This window comes from Marmota marmota, unplaced genomic scaffold (genome assembly GCF_001458135.2).
Source record: "Marmota marmota marmota unplaced genomic scaffold, marMar, whole genome shotgun sequence".
NCBI lineage: Eukaryota > Metazoa > Chordata > Mammalia > Rodentia > Sciuridae > Marmota > Marmota marmota.
Genome location: NW_026000101.1, coordinates 16,330,532 through 16,349,314, shown reverse-complemented (window position 1 = coordinate 16,349,314; position 18,783 = coordinate 16,330,532). Strand labels below are relative to the sequence as shown.

General features: G+C 35.1%; 1 protein-coding gene across 12 annotated transcripts in view; it reads right to left on the bottom strand.

The window, feature by feature from the left end:
* Window positions 1–18,783, bottom strand: part of Rnf38 (ring finger protein 38) — a 74,895-nt gene that overhangs the window by 17,916 nt on the left and 38,196 nt on the right. For 11 of the 12 annotated variants that reach the window (XM_048783371.1, XM_048783375.1, XM_048783376.1 and 8 more), the window contains 3 exons: window positions 13,407–13,600; window positions 6,089–6,302; window positions 451–618 (listed from right to left, as the gene is read on the bottom strand). In XM_048783371.1, the coding sequence (XP_048639328.1) occupies window positions 451–618; window positions 6,089–6,302; window positions 13,407–13,513 (489 nt within the window). In that variant the 5' untranslated portion in view covers window positions 13,514–13,600. The remainder of the gene's footprint in view (window positions 1–450; window positions 619–6,088; window positions 6,303–13,406; window positions 13,601–18,783) is intronic. The other variant, XM_048783374.1, reaches the window with a different exon arrangement.

The window sequence follows — 18,783 nt, the reverse complement described above, 5'->3', positions numbered from 1 at the left end:
AGCTACTTCTCTACTTTTTTTTTTAGTGGGTGGGGGGGGGGTGTCTCATTAAGTTGCCAAGGCCCAAAACTTGCAATCCTCTTGCCTCAGCCTCTCAAGTCACTGGGACTACAGGCGGGCATCATGAACCTGGCTTTATCTAGCTTTAATTATAAACAGTGTTTACATAGGAAGAAATATGGTTTGACAAGATATTCAATTAAATGTAAAATTTAAAATTCTGATTTAAAAAACACGATGTTTTAAAGCTACTTTTATTAAATGGTTACTAAAACCATGTTTTTGAGATTTTTTACTTGTAAGAGAAGCTACAAAGATACTCTCAAATTTTGTTTGCTTATGTAATACACATAGCCATTTTAAAAAGGGATTTGAGTAGTAAATGACAAATCCAAACACAGGTTGGTGTTTAACAGTTAAGATCTAATGAAAAGAAAGGCACAGACTTACTGGAGGAGGCACACTACAGACAGGGAGGTGTTGTCCACTGAAAACCACAGAGCATCCTGGGACCTGTTGTGTATTGCAAGCAGGAATGTGCTGGCCTGTGCAGAGTGGAATCCCATGTGGTGCCACTGTTGTTACTGTATAGGAAACAGGGACTGTTCCTTGATGGAGCTATTAGGGAAGAAAAATAAAACTTTAGCTATTTGGCTATAATGTTAATTATTAGAAATTAATATTTGGATATATATTAATTCTCCTTCTCAGATGCACAGGTTTTCATAATGTACTTCCTCCAGCAGTTTCAACCAGGATATACATGGTCTTTGTACAGGAAAGCTGACTATTCTAAGAATATATATGACCCTGGAAGAACTAGGGCTAAACTTTTCCCTCAAAGAGACTTGAAAAGCTCAGAGTAATCTAAAGTTATAATAAATCTTCCAGCATGCCATGTAGAGCAGAAAACTTCTAAAAGGATAAACTTGTAAAAATGATAGTTTGTATACCTGGTTGTAGTCGATGGAAAAAGATATTTAATTCCAACTAGTGAAACAAAAGAAAATACTATTAAAAAATTATTTGGGATGGGGATATAGTTCAGCCATACAGGATTTGCCTAGCACATGCAAGGCTCTGAGACCATTCCCCAGCACTGACCCCCAATATACACATAAAATTATCTCCTTGTAGCCAACTTTAGTCCCATCTTCCCCACCCTGAGGGCAAATAATGTTAATAACATATTCTCTTTCTCCATGAGCATATAAACATCTACAGTCATGCATATTGTTTTAACAGAAAATAAGTCATATTTCCCCTTTTCACTTAATTTTGTACCATAGATATGTATTCAACTTTTTTCTCTTGAGACTAGCCTTTGTTTTATTTGTTCTTATTTTTTTTAGTTCTGGCATTTGAACCCAGGTCCTTGAGCATGCTAGGAATGGGTTCTACCACTGAGCTATATCCCTAGCCCCTAGCACACCTGGTTAACAAAGTCCTATCATATGATGATAATAGACATTTGAGTTGCTTTCACACTTTTGACAATACAAATGACTATTAAAAAAAAATACTACTTTATAGTACGGGTAGTTTTATTTATCTCAGAGGCACTACTGGGTAAAGGAGTGATGCTTTTAAAGATACTGTCAAAGCAGCCAAGCATGGTGGTACACACCTGTAATCCCAGTTACTTGGGAGGCCAAGGTAGGAGAATTACAAAATTAAGATCAGCCTTGGCAAGTTGACATGACTCTGCCTCAATCAATCAATCAATCAATAAATAAAAGGGCAGGGGATTTAGCTTAGTGGTAGAGTATCCCTGAGTTCAATCTCCAGTATGGGGGGAAAAAAACCACAGATTTGAGGAAGTCATTCTCTCAGCAGTAGCATATGAGGACCCAATTCCCAGCATCTCTATTCAAAGATAAATTATTTGTATTAGAAACATGTTTACATATCCAGAAGGTGGAAACAAGCTATTTGTATGCTTGCCTCAAACTGGCACTCCTCTGATTAGAGAGGACGAACTTCTTTCAACACAGTTTATTACCATGTAGATTTTTTCTATAAATAATCTATATATCCTTTGCTCACTGCCCGTTTTCTAGTTTGTCATAACCATTTTTAGTTTTGTTTTATTGTTTGTAGCCAAAATATATTCCCAGTCTATTTTTAGTTTTGTTCTATTGTCATTTGTAGCTAAAATATATTTCCAGTCTATTTTACCTTTGCTCCTAAAATTTAACTGAATTAAAATTTATATTATTTTACAAAGTATTCAACTTTATATTAACCTTTTTATCTAGGAAAATTACACAACTATAGTCTTGTCCTTCAGAAATTAGTATTCTTTGTAAAATAGATATATTATTATTTATTTATACAATTTATTTATTTATTTGGGGTGGTATTGGGGATTAAATCCAGGATCTCATGCATGCTAGGTAAGCACTTTACCACTAAACTAAAACCCCTAGCTAGATGTATTATTCTTTATTAAATTTGCCATTCAAAGTTCTTTTTAAATTCAAAGTTTTGTTATATTGTATTTTTCTCTATTTGCATGTCAAATCCATTTAGTTTTTGTACTAAGATACTGATTTGCATTTATGTATCTGAAATCTAGCAAACCTTAGCTACTATTTTTAAAAACTAGAGGGCTAAGGATGGAGCTCAATAGTAGAGAACTTGCCTAGCACGAATGAGGCCCTGAGTGCAACAATCAAACAACTAACTCCCCCCAATTAGATATTTTTCCTTTCTTATATCTGCTAAGAGTTAACTCAATTATTTAATTTTCTTGTCCTTTTTAAATATATACATATATTTTTTTAAATCCGTTTTTAAATTTTTTTTTTAGTTGTAGATGAACACAATCTTTTATTTGTTTACTTTTATGTGGTGCTGAGGATCGAACCCAGGGTCTCACATGTGCTAGGTGATTGCTTTTACCACCAAAATACGACCCCAGCCCTTAAATATATTTTGAAAGTTCTATCTTGGGGCTGGGATGTGGCTCAAGCAGTAGCATGCTCGCCTGGCATGTGCGGGGCGCTGGGTTCGATCCTTAGCACCACATAAAAATAAAGATGTTGTGTCCACCGAAAAACTAAAAAATAAATATTAAAAAAAAAATTCTCTCTCAAAAAAAGTTATATCTTACTATAGAGATAAATACATAAATATAGAAAACTTATATATACCTATCCTATATTTGACTTTAATGGAAATTATAAATTTTACTAATAAAAATTGACTGATTTCTGATACTTTGCCATAGTTTAAATATATTTCATTGAATCTCATGTCAATCATATCATGACTATTTTTTTAGTGTACTAAGAAAAATATTCCCAATTATGTGATGACTTTATCACAGAAATTTTATATTTATAAATTTGTTAAAGGCATTGTAATAGAGACAACAGTTGTGTGTTCATAAAAAGGCAATTATAAGTAAAATAAAGTGGTTAGTCAATACTTCTTCACTTTTAGAGTCTGACTGTACTGAGTCACTTTTCCTCTCAATGTATATGTTTTTTCCAGAAGAAGGTTAGTGCCATCAAGGAGGTTGGTAATGCATCATTTCTTAAAACGATCAATAAAAGAAATAAAGGCTACTTGGTCCAGATTCTTTAGTCAGGTTTGTAATTATGTAGACTTGTCTACTTTTAACTTGTGCTTGGAGAATGAAGTTAACTCACCTCTCCCTAAAACACAGATTTGATGTTGGAACAAGCAAAAGCAATGACAACTATGTTATAAACTGCTGCCTGGCTGACACCAAATTAAAATGCTGTTAATTGTTAATCCAAACTTCAGAATGTTAAAAAATGAAACAGTATATTTTGGAATCAATAAATATAACACACACCAAGATCCCCATGGAGTTCCATAAGAGATCCTTCCCAAAGTGACTTCACAGCCACTCCCTAATAACCTTGTCAAAGTAACCAATCCTGACTTTTGTGGTAATCTGTTTCTTTTAATGTCTGTACCACACCTAGATATACCTCCCCCCCATAGTCTTGTGTTGATTAAATATATTTTAACTGCCTTCATGGTGACTATTTTTTCTAAAACAAAGACACAAAGTGTTGGGAAGTGATATTGACCAAGTTACGTTGTTACATTGTATGCAAGTACAAATGTGTAAAAACAAATCTCATCATTATGTACAACTATAATACACCAATAAAAAATGTGGGAAAAAAACAACTGTGGGGCTGGTGTTGTAGCTTAGTGGTAGAGTACTTGCCTGGCACATGTTAGGCACACTGGTTTCAATCCTTAGCACCACATTTAAAAAACAAAAACAAATGACAACTGTGGATATGTATACTCATTTCTTGTGTATATCAGAGTAGAATTGATGGATCATACAACAGATGTGTTTGACATTAGAAATTCTCCCACTATTTCCCAAAGTAATTATATCACGTTTTACTCCACCAGCAATGGAACTGCCAATCTTTTTCATTTTCCTATAGTGATTTGTAGGGTATCTTACTGCAATTTTAGTAATAAATTTTGTAAAGTTATTTTTATGTTATAGATCCTAGTCCTCTCTCAAATATAGTACTGTAAATATTTTCTTCCAAGTAGTGGCTTGTTACTTTTTGAATACTGTTTTTGGATAAGCAGGAAGTTTTAATTTTAATTAGTATTTCATGAAGTGTCTGGAGCTTCATATATCCTGATTAAGAAATCTCTGGTACCTCATAAAGAGATAATCTTTTTCATTAATAATTTTACTGGGCTGGGGTTGTGGCTCAGCGGTACAGCACTCACCTAGCACCTGCGAGGCCCTGGGTTCAATCCTCAGCACCGTGTAACAATAAATAAATAAAATAAAGGTATTGTGTCCAACTACAACTAAAAAAATAAATATTAAAAAAAAAAAATTTTACCTTTCACATTTAAATCTAGAATCCAATTTTAATTTTTGTATGTGACATGGAGTCATGAATCCAGTGTTAAATTCATCTAAATGGATATCTGGTTGCTTCTGCATCATTCTTTTTGTTAAAAAAAAAAAAAAAAAGGTCTTCCTCCCCCTTCTTGAATCCCTGTGAAATCTTTATTAAAAAAATTAAGTGGCCAATATATATTTACTTTTTACAATGAACACCATTTCTTTATTTTAATTAAGTATAATTTATCACTAGTTCTCTATTCAATCAGTTCTTTTCCTTTTAAGAAAGCCTTTCCCTACTGAAGGCTATAAAGCCATTTCTTTGTTATTTTCTTGAAAGGTTATTATTTTGCCTTTAATACTTAACTCTTTAATCTACCTGGACTTTACCACTGTGAATAGTGTGAGGTAAAGGCTCTATTTTCACATTTTCTTTTGGATACCCAATTGTCCTAGCCTCATTTATAAAAATTCTGAGAGGGATACAGTGACACATGCCTATAATTAATCCCAACTGTTTGAGAGGCTTACGCAGGAGGATCACAAGTTTGAGGCCAGCCCTGAGCAACTTAATGAGACCCTATATCTCAAAAAGAAAAAGGGCTGGGGATGTAGCTCAGTTGTAGACGTCCCTGGGTTCAATCTCCATTACTTATTTTTAAGTATTTTAGGTTTGCTGGCCATCCTGATTTCTGCACTAAGAAACCATAGACAACAGATAAACAAATAAGCACATGCTCATGCTCATGTTGATTATTTCACCACAATAAGCTACGTTTGTTTTCTCCTGCTACAGACTATATAAGGTCCTTTAAACCGCCACAGAAATTATATGATCAACTTTTCAAGTTACATCAATAATCTTATTACAGATTTATATGGGATCACATTAGTTCTATATATATCAATTTTGAAAACTGACAACTGGAAATTTTATTTAAACTTCCTCAAGTGTGTTACAATATTTTACAAAAAGGTCTTGAACAACTTGTTCGGATTGATTCTTAACTTCCCTCATAAAATACTTTGATTTTTTCACTGTTATTTTTCTTTGAACTTTTATTTTGTGTAGAATTCAAAGTTCTTCATTTTAAGAGTTAAAATTAAATAAAATAGGGAATTTCAGGTAAAATTACAAAGAAATTTGCAACACAGAATCAAGCAATCAAAAAAGCAACCAACTTTTATCATTTGTATTTCTGGAACATTCTGTTATTATACCTGATCATGTATGTCAACCATTACTGCATTCTGCTGGGGTGGATGAGCAGCAGGATGTAACAGACGGGGAGATACATTCGGAGGGTGGAAGGCTCGAGGTTCCTCTATTGCTTGCTGCTGTGCATAAGGGAGATGGTGATAGTTTTCATCCTGACTAATGGAATTATGTCGAGACAGACGATCCCTTCTTCCTCTCTGGCGCCTGACAGGAGGACTGAAACAGTAAATGTCAAAAAAGAGGGTCATTCAAAGGCACTAAAAACATACACTGGAGAAAAGATAGCAAATGGTGCTGGGAAAAATTGATATCCATACGCAACAAAATGAAATTAAAAATCTTTCTCTCACCATGCACGAATCTCAACTCAAAGTGGATTAAGGACCTCGGAATTAAATCAGAGACCCTGCACCTAATAGAAGAAAGAGTAGGCCCAAATCTCCATCGTGTCAGATTAGGCCCCAACTTCCTTAATGAGACTCCTACAGCACAAGAATTAAAATCAAGAATCAAGAAATGGGATGGATTCAAATTAAAAAGGTTCTTTTCAGCAAAAGAAACAATCAGTGAGGTGAATAGAGAGCCTACATCTTGGAAGCAAATTTTTACCTCTCGCGCATCAGATAGAGCACTTAATCTCTAGGGTATATAAAGAACTAAAAGCTAAACACCAAAAAAACAAATAGCCCAATCAATAAATGGGCCACAGAACTGGACAGACACCTTTCAGGAGATGATATACAATCAAACAGCAAATATATGAAAAAATGTTCAGCATCTCTAGCAATTAGAGAAATGCAAATCAATACTACTCTAAGATTTCATCTCACTCCAGTTAGAATGGCAGCTTTTAAGAACACAAACAATAAGTGTTGGCAAGGATGTGGGGAAAAAGGCACACTCATACATTGCTGGTGGGACTGCAATCTGGTGTAGCCAATCTGGAAAGCAGTATGGAGATTCCTTGGAAAACTGGGAATAGAACCACCATTTGACCCAGCTATCCCACTCCTTGGTCTATACCCAAAGGACTTAACAGCATACTACAGGGACACAGCCACATCAATGTTTATAGCAGCACAATTCACAAATAGCTAAACTGTGGAACCAACCTAGATGCCCTTTCAATAGATGAATGGATAAAGAAAATGTGGTGTATATATATACACAATGGAATATTACTCAGCAATAAAAGAGAATAAAATCATGGCATCTGCAGGTAAATGGATGGCATAGCAGAAGATAATGCTAAGTGAAGTCAGCCAATCCCCCAAAACCAAATGCCAAATGTTTTCTCTGATTTAAGGAGGCTGATTCATAGTGGGGTTGGGAGGGGGAGCATGGAAAGATTAGATGAACTCTAGATAGGGGAAAGGAGTGAGAGGGCAAGGATTGGGGCACGGGGGTAAAAAAAAATGGTGGAATGAGATATCATTACCCTAACTAAGTACATGTATGAAGACATGAATGTTGTAAATATACTTTCTTTATTTTTAAAATATTTATTTTTTAGTTGTAGTTGGACACAATATCTTTATTTTACTTACTTATTTTTATGTGGTGCTGAGGATCAAACCCAGGGTGATTTGGGTTTGATCAAGAAAGTATATTCACAGGCTGGGGTTGTGGCACAGCGGTAGAGCTGAACCACAACCCCAGCCTGTGAATATACTTTCTATAAACCAGAGATATGAAAAATTGTGCTCTATATGTGTAATATGAATTATAATGCATTCTGCTGTCATATATAACAAATTAGCATAAAAAAGAATTACATTGAAAAAAATCTAGTACATTCTCTTTGACTAAAAGCAAAAATAGTAAAGCAAAATGAGTGGTTTATCTTCATTTTTAGTACCGATGTAAATAATCCAGAAAGTCAAGAAATAATAAAATGGATACTTCTATACTTCACTTTATTTTATAAACTTGATGATTCATGTACCTTTTATTGAATAAAGTGGAATAAACTGACATGCTACTATTATGATCCATCAGGATTCTGTATTCACTCTCTTCGATACCCATTGACAGTGTATTCTAAGGTAAACTTAACTATTAAATAATTGCTTTAGCTCTCCATTGGCTCTAAAAAGTTACAAATTTAAGTAGGTTTCATCAATAATTTTCAACATACATAGATTTGCAATCACTATACCATTCCAATGGTGATTTTCTATTCTGATAGCTTGTGTGTGTGTGTGTGTGTGTGTGTGTACTGGGGCGGGGATGGGAGGGAGTTACTGGGGATTGAACTTAGGGGCACTAAACCACTGAGCCACAATTCCCAGCCCAATTTTGTATTTTATTTAAAGGCAGGGTCTCACCGAATTGCTTAGTGCCTCGTCACTGCTGAGGCTGGCTTTGAACTTGCCATCCTCCTGAGCTGCTAGGATTACAGGTGTGCACCACCATGCCCCACTGTATATTTATTAACAGGAATTCTATAAGGAAGAGTTGTCACTCATCTCTCATTTGTTTATTCACTTGCTTATGATCAAAATGGATTCATGAATATTTACTCCGCTCACTGGGCTATGATCTATACTACTGTTTTACTTTGTTATTCAAATTGTTCCATTGGGAACACTTTCAGCTTGGCTCCTGTGCTCTTGTTCAATATACTCCCATGTTTTTAATATCTGGAACCACAATTTACTCCAGGGTCATCTTTGTAGTTTCATTACTCCAGCCCTGGATTTAAACAGTTCTACAAAAAGCCCTGGTTCCTTTACTGCAGAATGGTATCTGGAAGCCAAGACCAGATACTAGCAGCATTCACTGTTTCCAGGCTAAGAAAGCAGAACAAGGGCTGTGGATGTGGCTCATTGCTGAGCACTTGCCTAGCATACATGATGCCCTGGATTGAATTCACAATAAAAATAAAACAAATAAACAAAGCAGAAAGAAATATTTGTATATACACATATTTATGCTATATTTATATGGTGTATGTAAACATTTCCCCCTCCCCCCCCAAATCCCATCTGTCCACAAACCTTTACCCTACTATTTTTTCCCCTCACAATTACTGTCACTTGTTACTCATTCCCTATTCAAAAGTAATTCCTATGAAGCTCTTGAAATAATCACAAGATCCTGTTGTGCTAACAGGAAAGTCCCTTCATGATTTTGATCCCTATCATTCCTATATTGACTGCATCTCATTGCCTCTGTTGCACACCTTTGCGCTAGAACATTTATTCAGAATTACTGAAACCTGAAAACAAGGAAGAGAGATAAATATTTCTTTCAGCTGAAATATTTCTACCAGTGACGGATATGTACTTTGCCATTTGCTTCAGGTCTAACACTTGTAAAACAGCACAATGCTGCTGTTCTTTTTTTTTTAACGGTTTGTCCTTTTATTTATTTATTTATTTATTTATTTATTTATTTATTTATTTATTTTTTACACATCTTTGTTTGTATGTGGTGCTGAGGATCGAACCCTGGGCTGCACGCATGCCAGGCGAGCATGCTACCGCTTGAGCCACATCCCCAGCTCCAATGCTGTTCTTCTTAACCTCACTTTTTTGCCTTTGTTGTACTGATTTTTTAAAATATATGTTATCTATTTAAATGTGTGGACATTATACATGCTAATCTTCCAGTGATCAGTCACTGGAAGTTTTCAAACACATACATTCATTTTTCTAAAATCATTTCTGTTCTCTGTTCTATCCCCTTCTCATGTTCTGATCTTTTCTGAATTTCTTTCATAAACAACAGACCCTTATTCAGAATTAGCATGTTTTTGTTTTCATTGCTAACCAATGGTCTTGAACCCTATTTCTTGTATTTATTATTCTGCTTCTGCTTCCTGGATAGAGTGTAATATTTAATAATACAAGCAGAAAGGATCTCTTGCTCGTTAATTTTCTGTATGTATCTGTATATCTGAAAATGCTTTTACATTCTGACATTACACTTAAATGATAAATCAGCAGGTACAATTCAAAGCAAAATGTAAATTCTCACATAACTCTTTTTTTTTAATTTTTATTGTTGGTTGTTCAAAACATTACATAGTTCTTGATATATCATATTTCACACTTTGATTATTCTCACATAACTCTGAAGATGTACTCCACTGCCTTCTTATATCTAATGCTGTTAATGTTAGGAAAGCTTATGGTCAATTTGGTTCTCATTTCTTTGTGTATGGTCTATTTTCCACCTCAAGTTATCTGTGAATAATAATTATTATTATTATTGGTAGTAGTAGTAGTATCGGGAACTGAACTTTGGGATACTGTAACACTGAACCACATCCCCAGCCCTATTTTGTATTTTATTTAGAGAGTCACTGAGTTTCTTAGAGCTTTGCTTTTGCTGAGTCTAGTGTTTGTTCCTTGGTGTATGTTCTGAAATTTCACCAAGATCCTGCTTAAAACTCAGTTTTTCTCCAATTCTGAAAAGTGATTTTATATTATTGTCTTTTAAAACTTTATTTATGTTGCAAAATATAAATATTATTAGACATATATAACTGAAAATATTACTAGACATATGTATAAAACTGATAGTTTGATATCATTATTTAAATTTATTTCCCCACACTTTCTATTTTGTCCTTTTTATAAGACATTTTGGGAAACTCCACTTTTTCTGACCACTTATTAAATTTTACTAATTGAGATTTCCAAGTTGATTTTTTAAAATGTATTTACTGTATTTATTTTTATGTGGTGCTGAGGATGGAACCCTCCACCTCACATGTGTGAGGCAAGTGCTCTACAGCTGAGCTATAACCCAGCCTCTCCAAGTTGATTTTTATGGATATAATATCCTCTTGCATCTGTCTTACTTAATCTACAATTCTAATTTCTTTTAACTATTCAAGTTATTCTGTTAATTACTGAGTATAATGCCTCTATTTATTCAAGTTGTTTTATTACACTTAGTGTCTTTCACTTTGTTGGTTTCTTTCAAGTGTTTGGTTATTTCCTGATTTTGTGCATCTTTGCATTTAAAATCTTGCCACATTACTTTCAAAATCACATCTCCTTGCACAGCTGGCCTCTAGGAGAAAATCTGGCAGTCAAGTTTAAAGTTGGTCTATACAGAATATACAAGTAGCTAGTTTTCTAGACAGTTAAGTTCTCCCTACACCACCTTTGTATTGCCATTAATGAAGAGCATGATACTTCTTATTAATTCAAGAGTCTATACCTAGTTACTATTATAATCTGACACTTTCTTCTAGATCCAGAGCATTTTTCTATAGCCTAGTAGCTTTTACACATGTACATGAGGAAATGCGTATATGAAATTTCCTAACAGTTCTTTGTAACAGTAGAAGACTCGACCCAGTTATTACCATCAGTAGGTAGATACACAGTGTGGTACCTTAATAAAATGAAAGCTTATGTCATAGTAAAAATAAACTTCTGCCACCAATGTCCTTGAGTTTAATCCTCATATTAGTAGTTAAAAAAAAAAGGAAAAACACCAATAGGCATTAAAAACTATAATGAACAATTGGGCAGGGTGGTGCATGCCTGTAACCCCAGCGACTTGGGAGTCTGAGACAGGAGGATTGTGGGTTCGAAGCCAGCCTCAGCAACAGTGAGGTGCTAAGCAACTCAGTGAGGCCCTGTCTCTAAAATACAAAATAGGGCTGGGGATGTGGCTCAGTGGTTGAGTGCTTTGGAGTTCAATCCCAAGTACCACCCCCCCCACTAAAAGGGGGGGGGTGTGAAATATAGAGAACAATGACAAATTCCTAGATGAGTTCACCCTCTAGGAAGGAGGAAGGAAAATGGCAGGTGGAGGAGGTGGAGGCAGGCAGTGGTGGCAACTCACTCTTTTGTTTTGTGGAATCAATAAGGTTCTATTTTAACCTAGGTTTTGGGTATATGTGTTTGCTATTTTTTTGACCATAATTTGTTTTACATGTTTTCAGTATATGACAATTTGCCATATTAAAAAAAATAAAAGCAAAACAAACAAAAACTCGAAAACCAAAATAAAACAAAAACTATTTTTTCGTGCTTATTTAACAGCTATAAAACAATTGTCCTAGTAGCCATACATTATTTTACTAAAATTGTTCCATATAATTGACTAATAATGTATTGAGAGTAAGTCTTAGTGTCACAATAGAATATAGCTCAGTTACCATGTTTGGAATCCGTGTTCATTTGGAAAACAGAACGGTGATTGTGGTATTTCTTCTGTATTAATCTGCTCAGGATGCCATAAAAATACCACAAACTGGGTAGCTTAAATAGGATCTTATTCTCTCAAAGTTCTGGGGCTTGAAGTCTAAGATCAAGATGCCACCATGACTGATTTCTGGAGAGGGGTCTCCTCCTGACTTGCAACAACCACTTCTCACTGTGTTTATATATGGCAGAGAATGAATTTTTTGATGCCTCTCCCTTAAAAGGACACTAATCCTATTAGACAAAGGTCCCACCCCTTATACCCACATTTAACCTTAGGTACTTCCCTTAGAGGTCACATCTCCAAATACCACCTACAGTAAGGGGTTATAACTTCAACATATTAATTTTGGAGGTACACAAAACATTTAGTCAATAATACTTTCCTAATTCAAGATTATTACTTTCCTTTGATTATCAACATCCTGGATATGCAAACAGGTATGTCACCCCAATTAGACAATTACCTGGAATAAGAATTTTATGACCTCAAGCAACAACAAAAGAGGAAGCTCAGGAAGAAATGGACTCAGGATGAAAAGGCAAGAGCCAAGTCTGGTGGAAAGGAGGATTAAAAGTGAACTTCAGTTATTCTTCCACAACTCAGGCTTCACAGTTTTGTTTTTTTTGTTTTTTATTTATTTATTTTTTTAAATAAGAAACACACTTAAGTTCCTAATTGCTTTAGGAGATACAGAAGAAATAGGAATGGAGTGGCAAAGAGATAGTTTATTCCTAAATGCCCATATTTCCTTACAGTTATGAATCAGGATTATAGACTAGCCCACATAAAGTCTTAAACCATAAGGTAAAACTGAATTCATATATGGTGGGAGATGTGGCTCAGTGGTAAAACACTTGCTTGACTAGCATGCACAAGGACCTGGGTTGGTTCCTCAGCACTGAAACACCACCAACAAAAAATATATAATGTCATAGAAGGACTTTAGGTAAATCACTTTATCCCTCTCAATTTCTTCACATGTCAATTACAAGATAAATGAGCTCTTAAAATCTAGTACATGTTCATGTGCACATGTGCATCCACTGTTGTGTTAATGAAATGCCTACACAAATATGTCTTCTGATGTTAAAATTACAAATCTACTAATAAAAGAAAATTTTAAGAAATAAATTATAACCAACTAACCTTCTTCTGTTGCGTGCAGGTGTGTTGCATCGTTCCCCTGAGAAGTGATGTTGGCTTGGTCGAACTGAAGGGGGCTGCCTATTTGATGTCATCTCCCATGGTCGCATTGGTGGTGAGGGAGCTGGTGATGCTGATGTATAATCAAAGACTGAATGAGAGAGGCGCTGTCTCTTAGGACTTGGACTATCTTCACTCTGCCAATGCAACAAAATCAATCAACTGAATAAGGCCTTTTAAGGATTTCATAATACTGCATATGCATAATTATTTAAATATATTTACCCCCAAAATGTAAATGAGAATACACATGCACTATAAATCTAAATGTAAAGCCCTAAAGAAAATGCTATTTAAGGTAGAAAGAAGTGAGATGCACAACAAATGAAAAATTAACTTTTTAAAAAATTAATGATAAAATGTCAGGTAACAATATATAAGGCATATGATAGTGCAATGAGCTTTAATATAGTACTTGACCTTATCTTTAAAATCCTAATCAGCTTGAGAAATTCTACCATGCTCTTTGCCAATTACCAGTTAATCATCTAACCATCAATTGACAAGTTCAAAGTTTGGTTTAGGATACCCCCCTCCATCTCACAGGCCCTCAACTTGCTTCTAAATTCTACTACTATTACCACTACTATTCTCTCTCTGTTTGGGCTACTATACATATATTTTTTAATGATAATTACATAGATAAAGTAAGATTTATATGAAATAGAAATAGTCAACTAATATAGATCATCATTTCCTAATTAAAATGTCATAGCACTTTGGGATTTGTCATTTTCAAGGCTCACAGTATGGGCTTACTAGCTATAAAACTGATATGATCACTTAATTGCATTATTGACTTTCCAGGATTCTCCCCATCCAATTTGATTTTTCAACTGAGTCTTACAAAAGTACAAACTAGCTGAAAATCTGAGAGGGCTACATGTTTTCTAACAGACCTATTTTCCAATCTACTCCTACAAGTTCTAACTACTTAGATATTAGGGTACAAATTTAGGTTGCAAAAAAAAAAAAGAGAGAGAGAGAGAGAGAGAGAGATTCCTATTACATGCACAAATGTCATATTAAAACATTACCCAAAAGAGTCCACATATCTACATATTACAATATAGGATTTTTTTAAAGATAAACACAAAACAACTGATTGCTTTCTTTAAATTGGGCGGAATGAAGCAAATTGCCAAATGATTACATTTGATCATTCCAAATTATTCAGCAGAGATGTTCCAAAAGTCATGCCATTTTCCTTCTATATTTAATATTACAATTCAATTGTCACAATAAAAAAAGAAAATAGTTTAGAACCATATATGAAAGAGTATGCTTTATAGTTCTTACTATGATATTAATTTATCTTAATGATACTATTAAAAATATGCCCGTTTTTACCTGATTTTAAGTTCCTATGTTCTAATAATCTCAAAATTTTAAAAATGAAAAATACCCATTCAAACCTGAGATATTTTGATTTTTTAATAAAAGAACAGAGCAATTAAGACCTGAGAAACTAATAAAATAACCAATCATGAGCACCAGAAAAATAAGCTATCTCCATAGCTGGTTAAAAAAAAAAAATTATTAGAGATTAAATCTAGAGGCATCTAATCACTGAGCCACATCCCCATCCCAACAGTGACTTTTTAAAGTAAAAAAGGTTGATCACTACCTTTCATATATATCTCCTACCCTGCACATACTTCTGCAAAGCCTGACATGGAACTCTGAATTCTAAAAATTTATGCATTCAACTTCATTCAAGATGGAGGTTAATGCTACAGATGAGCACGATAAAGATCAAATGAAATAAGAAAGAACTTTGGCTGGCTGTAAAGTTTCACATTTCACAATGTTCAAAATGTGGGTTAACAAGTTCATATTTTATAGACAATGCAATGATTTAATAAGAGGTAAGGAAAGATGGCTGAGAAAAGTTCCTCTCCTTCTCTTTGTGCTATGATGATTTCACATAAGTAAAAAAGAAAAGACAAACAGAAGTGAAGGGAGGCGAGCTATTTATTCATTAGTTCTCTGGTACATCTTAATTTTTTTTACTGAAAGTAATAGGAAGCCAGGATGAATTCAGGGACAGGGAAACATTAAAAAGTATTCTCTCTCTCTCTCTCTCTCTCTCTCTCTCTCTCTCTCTCTATATATATATATATATATATATATATATATATATATATATAAAAGTATACTATATACAATGTGGTTTCATCACATCCTTATCAATTCTAGTAGTTTAAGGAACTCAAAAACATCCTGTTTCCAGAAAAGGGAAGTGAAATAAACTACAAATAAATAAACAAATAAATAAAATAAAAAAACACCAGAAGAAACAAAGGATACTAAAAATACTTTAAGGTAAGATAACATTGAATCTATAATTTTATACTCTAAACTATTAATCTCCAAACTATCAATCTGGTGAGGACAAAAACAAGAACTTGCCAGATGTACTGACTATTAAGACTTAAAAAATTGATTCTCGTACATCAGAAAATTTTATGTATTTTATGTATATGCTTGACCATTTCCTCTCAAGATTTGAAAGAGAGATATATGTTCCAATAAAAGGTAGAATAAATACAAAAGTGCAATGAAAAGAAATCTCAGGAATCGCAATGCAGCAAGTCTGAAAAGTAATCATTCCAAATAAAAACAAGTAGTCAGGTGGCTCTAAGAAAAATTATCGAACTAAAAAACAGTATGTCTGTGATCATGGAAGTAATTAGTAAAATTTAAGCAAATGGCCCATGTTATAAAAAAGATAAAAGGCAATCAGAGTTCAGCAAAATAAAGGAAATCAATTCCATCTGATCTTGTATTCTAGAGCATTCTTTGAGTGGAATAGGTAGTAAGAAGATTACATTTCCTTCTCCATGGGCCAAACATGCTCTTCGTTCTGCAATGAGTAAAATTACTAATAACCCTGACACAATGAAGAATGTTTACTGATTTTCAATAATTAAAATCAACCTAGAACAAGGCAGGAAGGATTACTGTTGTACTTCCTGAATTGTACTTTGATAAATAACTCTATAAAGACTTCTATTGTGACAAAAACCAGCCTAAATATAAAAATCATGAAACAAAGATCTAAAGACAGAAGATAAGGCATCACTGAGATCCTTGCAAGAAGTTAATCCAAAGCCATATACTTAATAATAGGAAAAGTCATCCCACTGGCATAGAGTCAGCAAGGAAACACACCTGGCTCTATCTGGATTAAGTGAAGGATGGATTTCTCTCTCAAGAACTTAAACCCAGGTTCATATCTCACATTAGAGTTGGAGTCTAAATTTCCCTATACATGCTGTGAATCTCTAAGCTTAGAAATTAAAATAAAAACTCATCTATAACCATGCTACTACAACTCTTGATAGAAGTAAACACAATGTTGAATATGGAGGGGATAAAAGATAACAGTAATTTTTTTTTCTTGTGGGGGGTTAACTAGGGGTTTGAGCTGGGGCGGGTGGTTTACTGGGGACTGAACTCAGGGGCACTCAACCACTGAGCCACATCACCAGCCCTATTTTGTATTTTATTTATAGACAGGGCCTTGCTGAGCCACTTAGCGCCTTGCCGTTGCTGAGGCTGGCTTTGAAGTCAAGATCCTCCTGCCTTAGCCTCCCAAGCCACTGGGGATTACAGATGTGTGCCATGGTGCCCAGCAAAATAACAGTTCTTAAGACTTCTGCATATCTTGGAAACATCGGATTCTGGCCTCAATCCCCAGTCTCTATATCATAAGGTTTGGGATTGACAACCACAAACTGGTGCTTTGCTGAGAGCCAGGGCCGAGTCTGCATTGCCCCTGGCATTTTGCAAACAGTATTGATTGGAAGGCGAGGCATTACTATCCGCCTCTGCCGCATGAGTTCTAACACTATTTTGGAGTTCTCGTGGGGATTTCCGGGAGAGATATTTCCGGCTGGGGGTTCCTGGACAAGCCTCGTGGCGTTAGGGAGGATTCCCCGGGAGCTGTGTGAAGTGTTTTCCTGCAGTTTAAAAAATAAAGTTTGTTCCTGCTTCAGTGGCTCGTGATTTGTGCCTAGCCAGACTGCGGCAGTGCTTCTAATATGATCCAAGGTGATGCCTGATACTGCTTGTGTGGGACCAAACTTTGAGAACTACTAAACTAAGAGAGATAAGGGACTCTCTTAAGAAAAAGCCTAAAAGGATAAATTGCTATAAAAGATGTTTTGAATTCTCAGGGGGAGAAATTCTTTTCTCTCATTGATTCTATGCCATGGACTGACTTTTCAAAATACCAGATGATGACAACTTAAAATTCATATGATACAGATTCAAATCAGATACAAGTACTGTCCCTATTTGGTACTGAAACTGTAGAGAAATTATAATACAGAACACTGGTATGAACTAAGGATCAAGAGAGGTGAGAAAGAAGATGTGTAGGATTATACTTAGCATTAAGTGTCTGATAAAATGATTATAAAATTATACCTCTATTAATATCAAACCATTTTACAACCAAAACATCATTATTAGAAGTGAAAACAACCCTGGAGGCAAGTGTTAAAAATGCATTCCACTAGAGTTAGAGAATATTATGCTAAGAAAAGTTATCCAACCCAAAAAACTAAAAGTCAAATGTTTTCTCTGATTAGTGGATGCTGATCTATGATGGGGGTGGGGGACATGGGAAGAATGGAGGAACTTTGAATTGGGCAAAGGAAGGATGGTGGAGAGGTGTTATGGAAGTAGAAAAGATGGTGGAATGAGATGGACATCATTACCCTACTTGCATGAATGGTGCATCTCTACACCGTGTACAATCAGGACATAGAAATGTTGTGCTCCATATGTGTATGATGAATTGAAATACATTTTGCTGTCACAACTAGTTAAACAAACAAACAAACAAACAAACATTTGCTTCCCACTGGGGCTGATCCTGCTCTCTATTCCAGCATCACCTGTGGTCCCAGTTCCTTGTTGGAAATAAGCATCATGTCAACCTTCATTACAGATTCTGGGGCCTTCTGCGATTCTCCCAGGACTGGCTGGGTGACCTCTCTGGAGCAATGTCTTCCTGGAAGAGCTCTCACTGGCACACATACAGTAGGACTTGTCCTCAGTGCCATGAAGACAGTTCTTAAGAAGAGGATATAAGAATGTGGCAATGCTCATGATTGGTGACCCAAGACTGCTTGATAACTGCAGTGACTGTGGGTCTCAATCACATCACTGTAATCCCTTGCACTGGCTCCAGACACTGCTGTGGAAATGGCACTGCTGAATATTGCCGTTTCGCTTCATGATCTCTTTAAATTTGGTTTCACTCACTGTAGAGGGCAAAGGGCCCGAATGTTGCCTGCCATGATGGTTT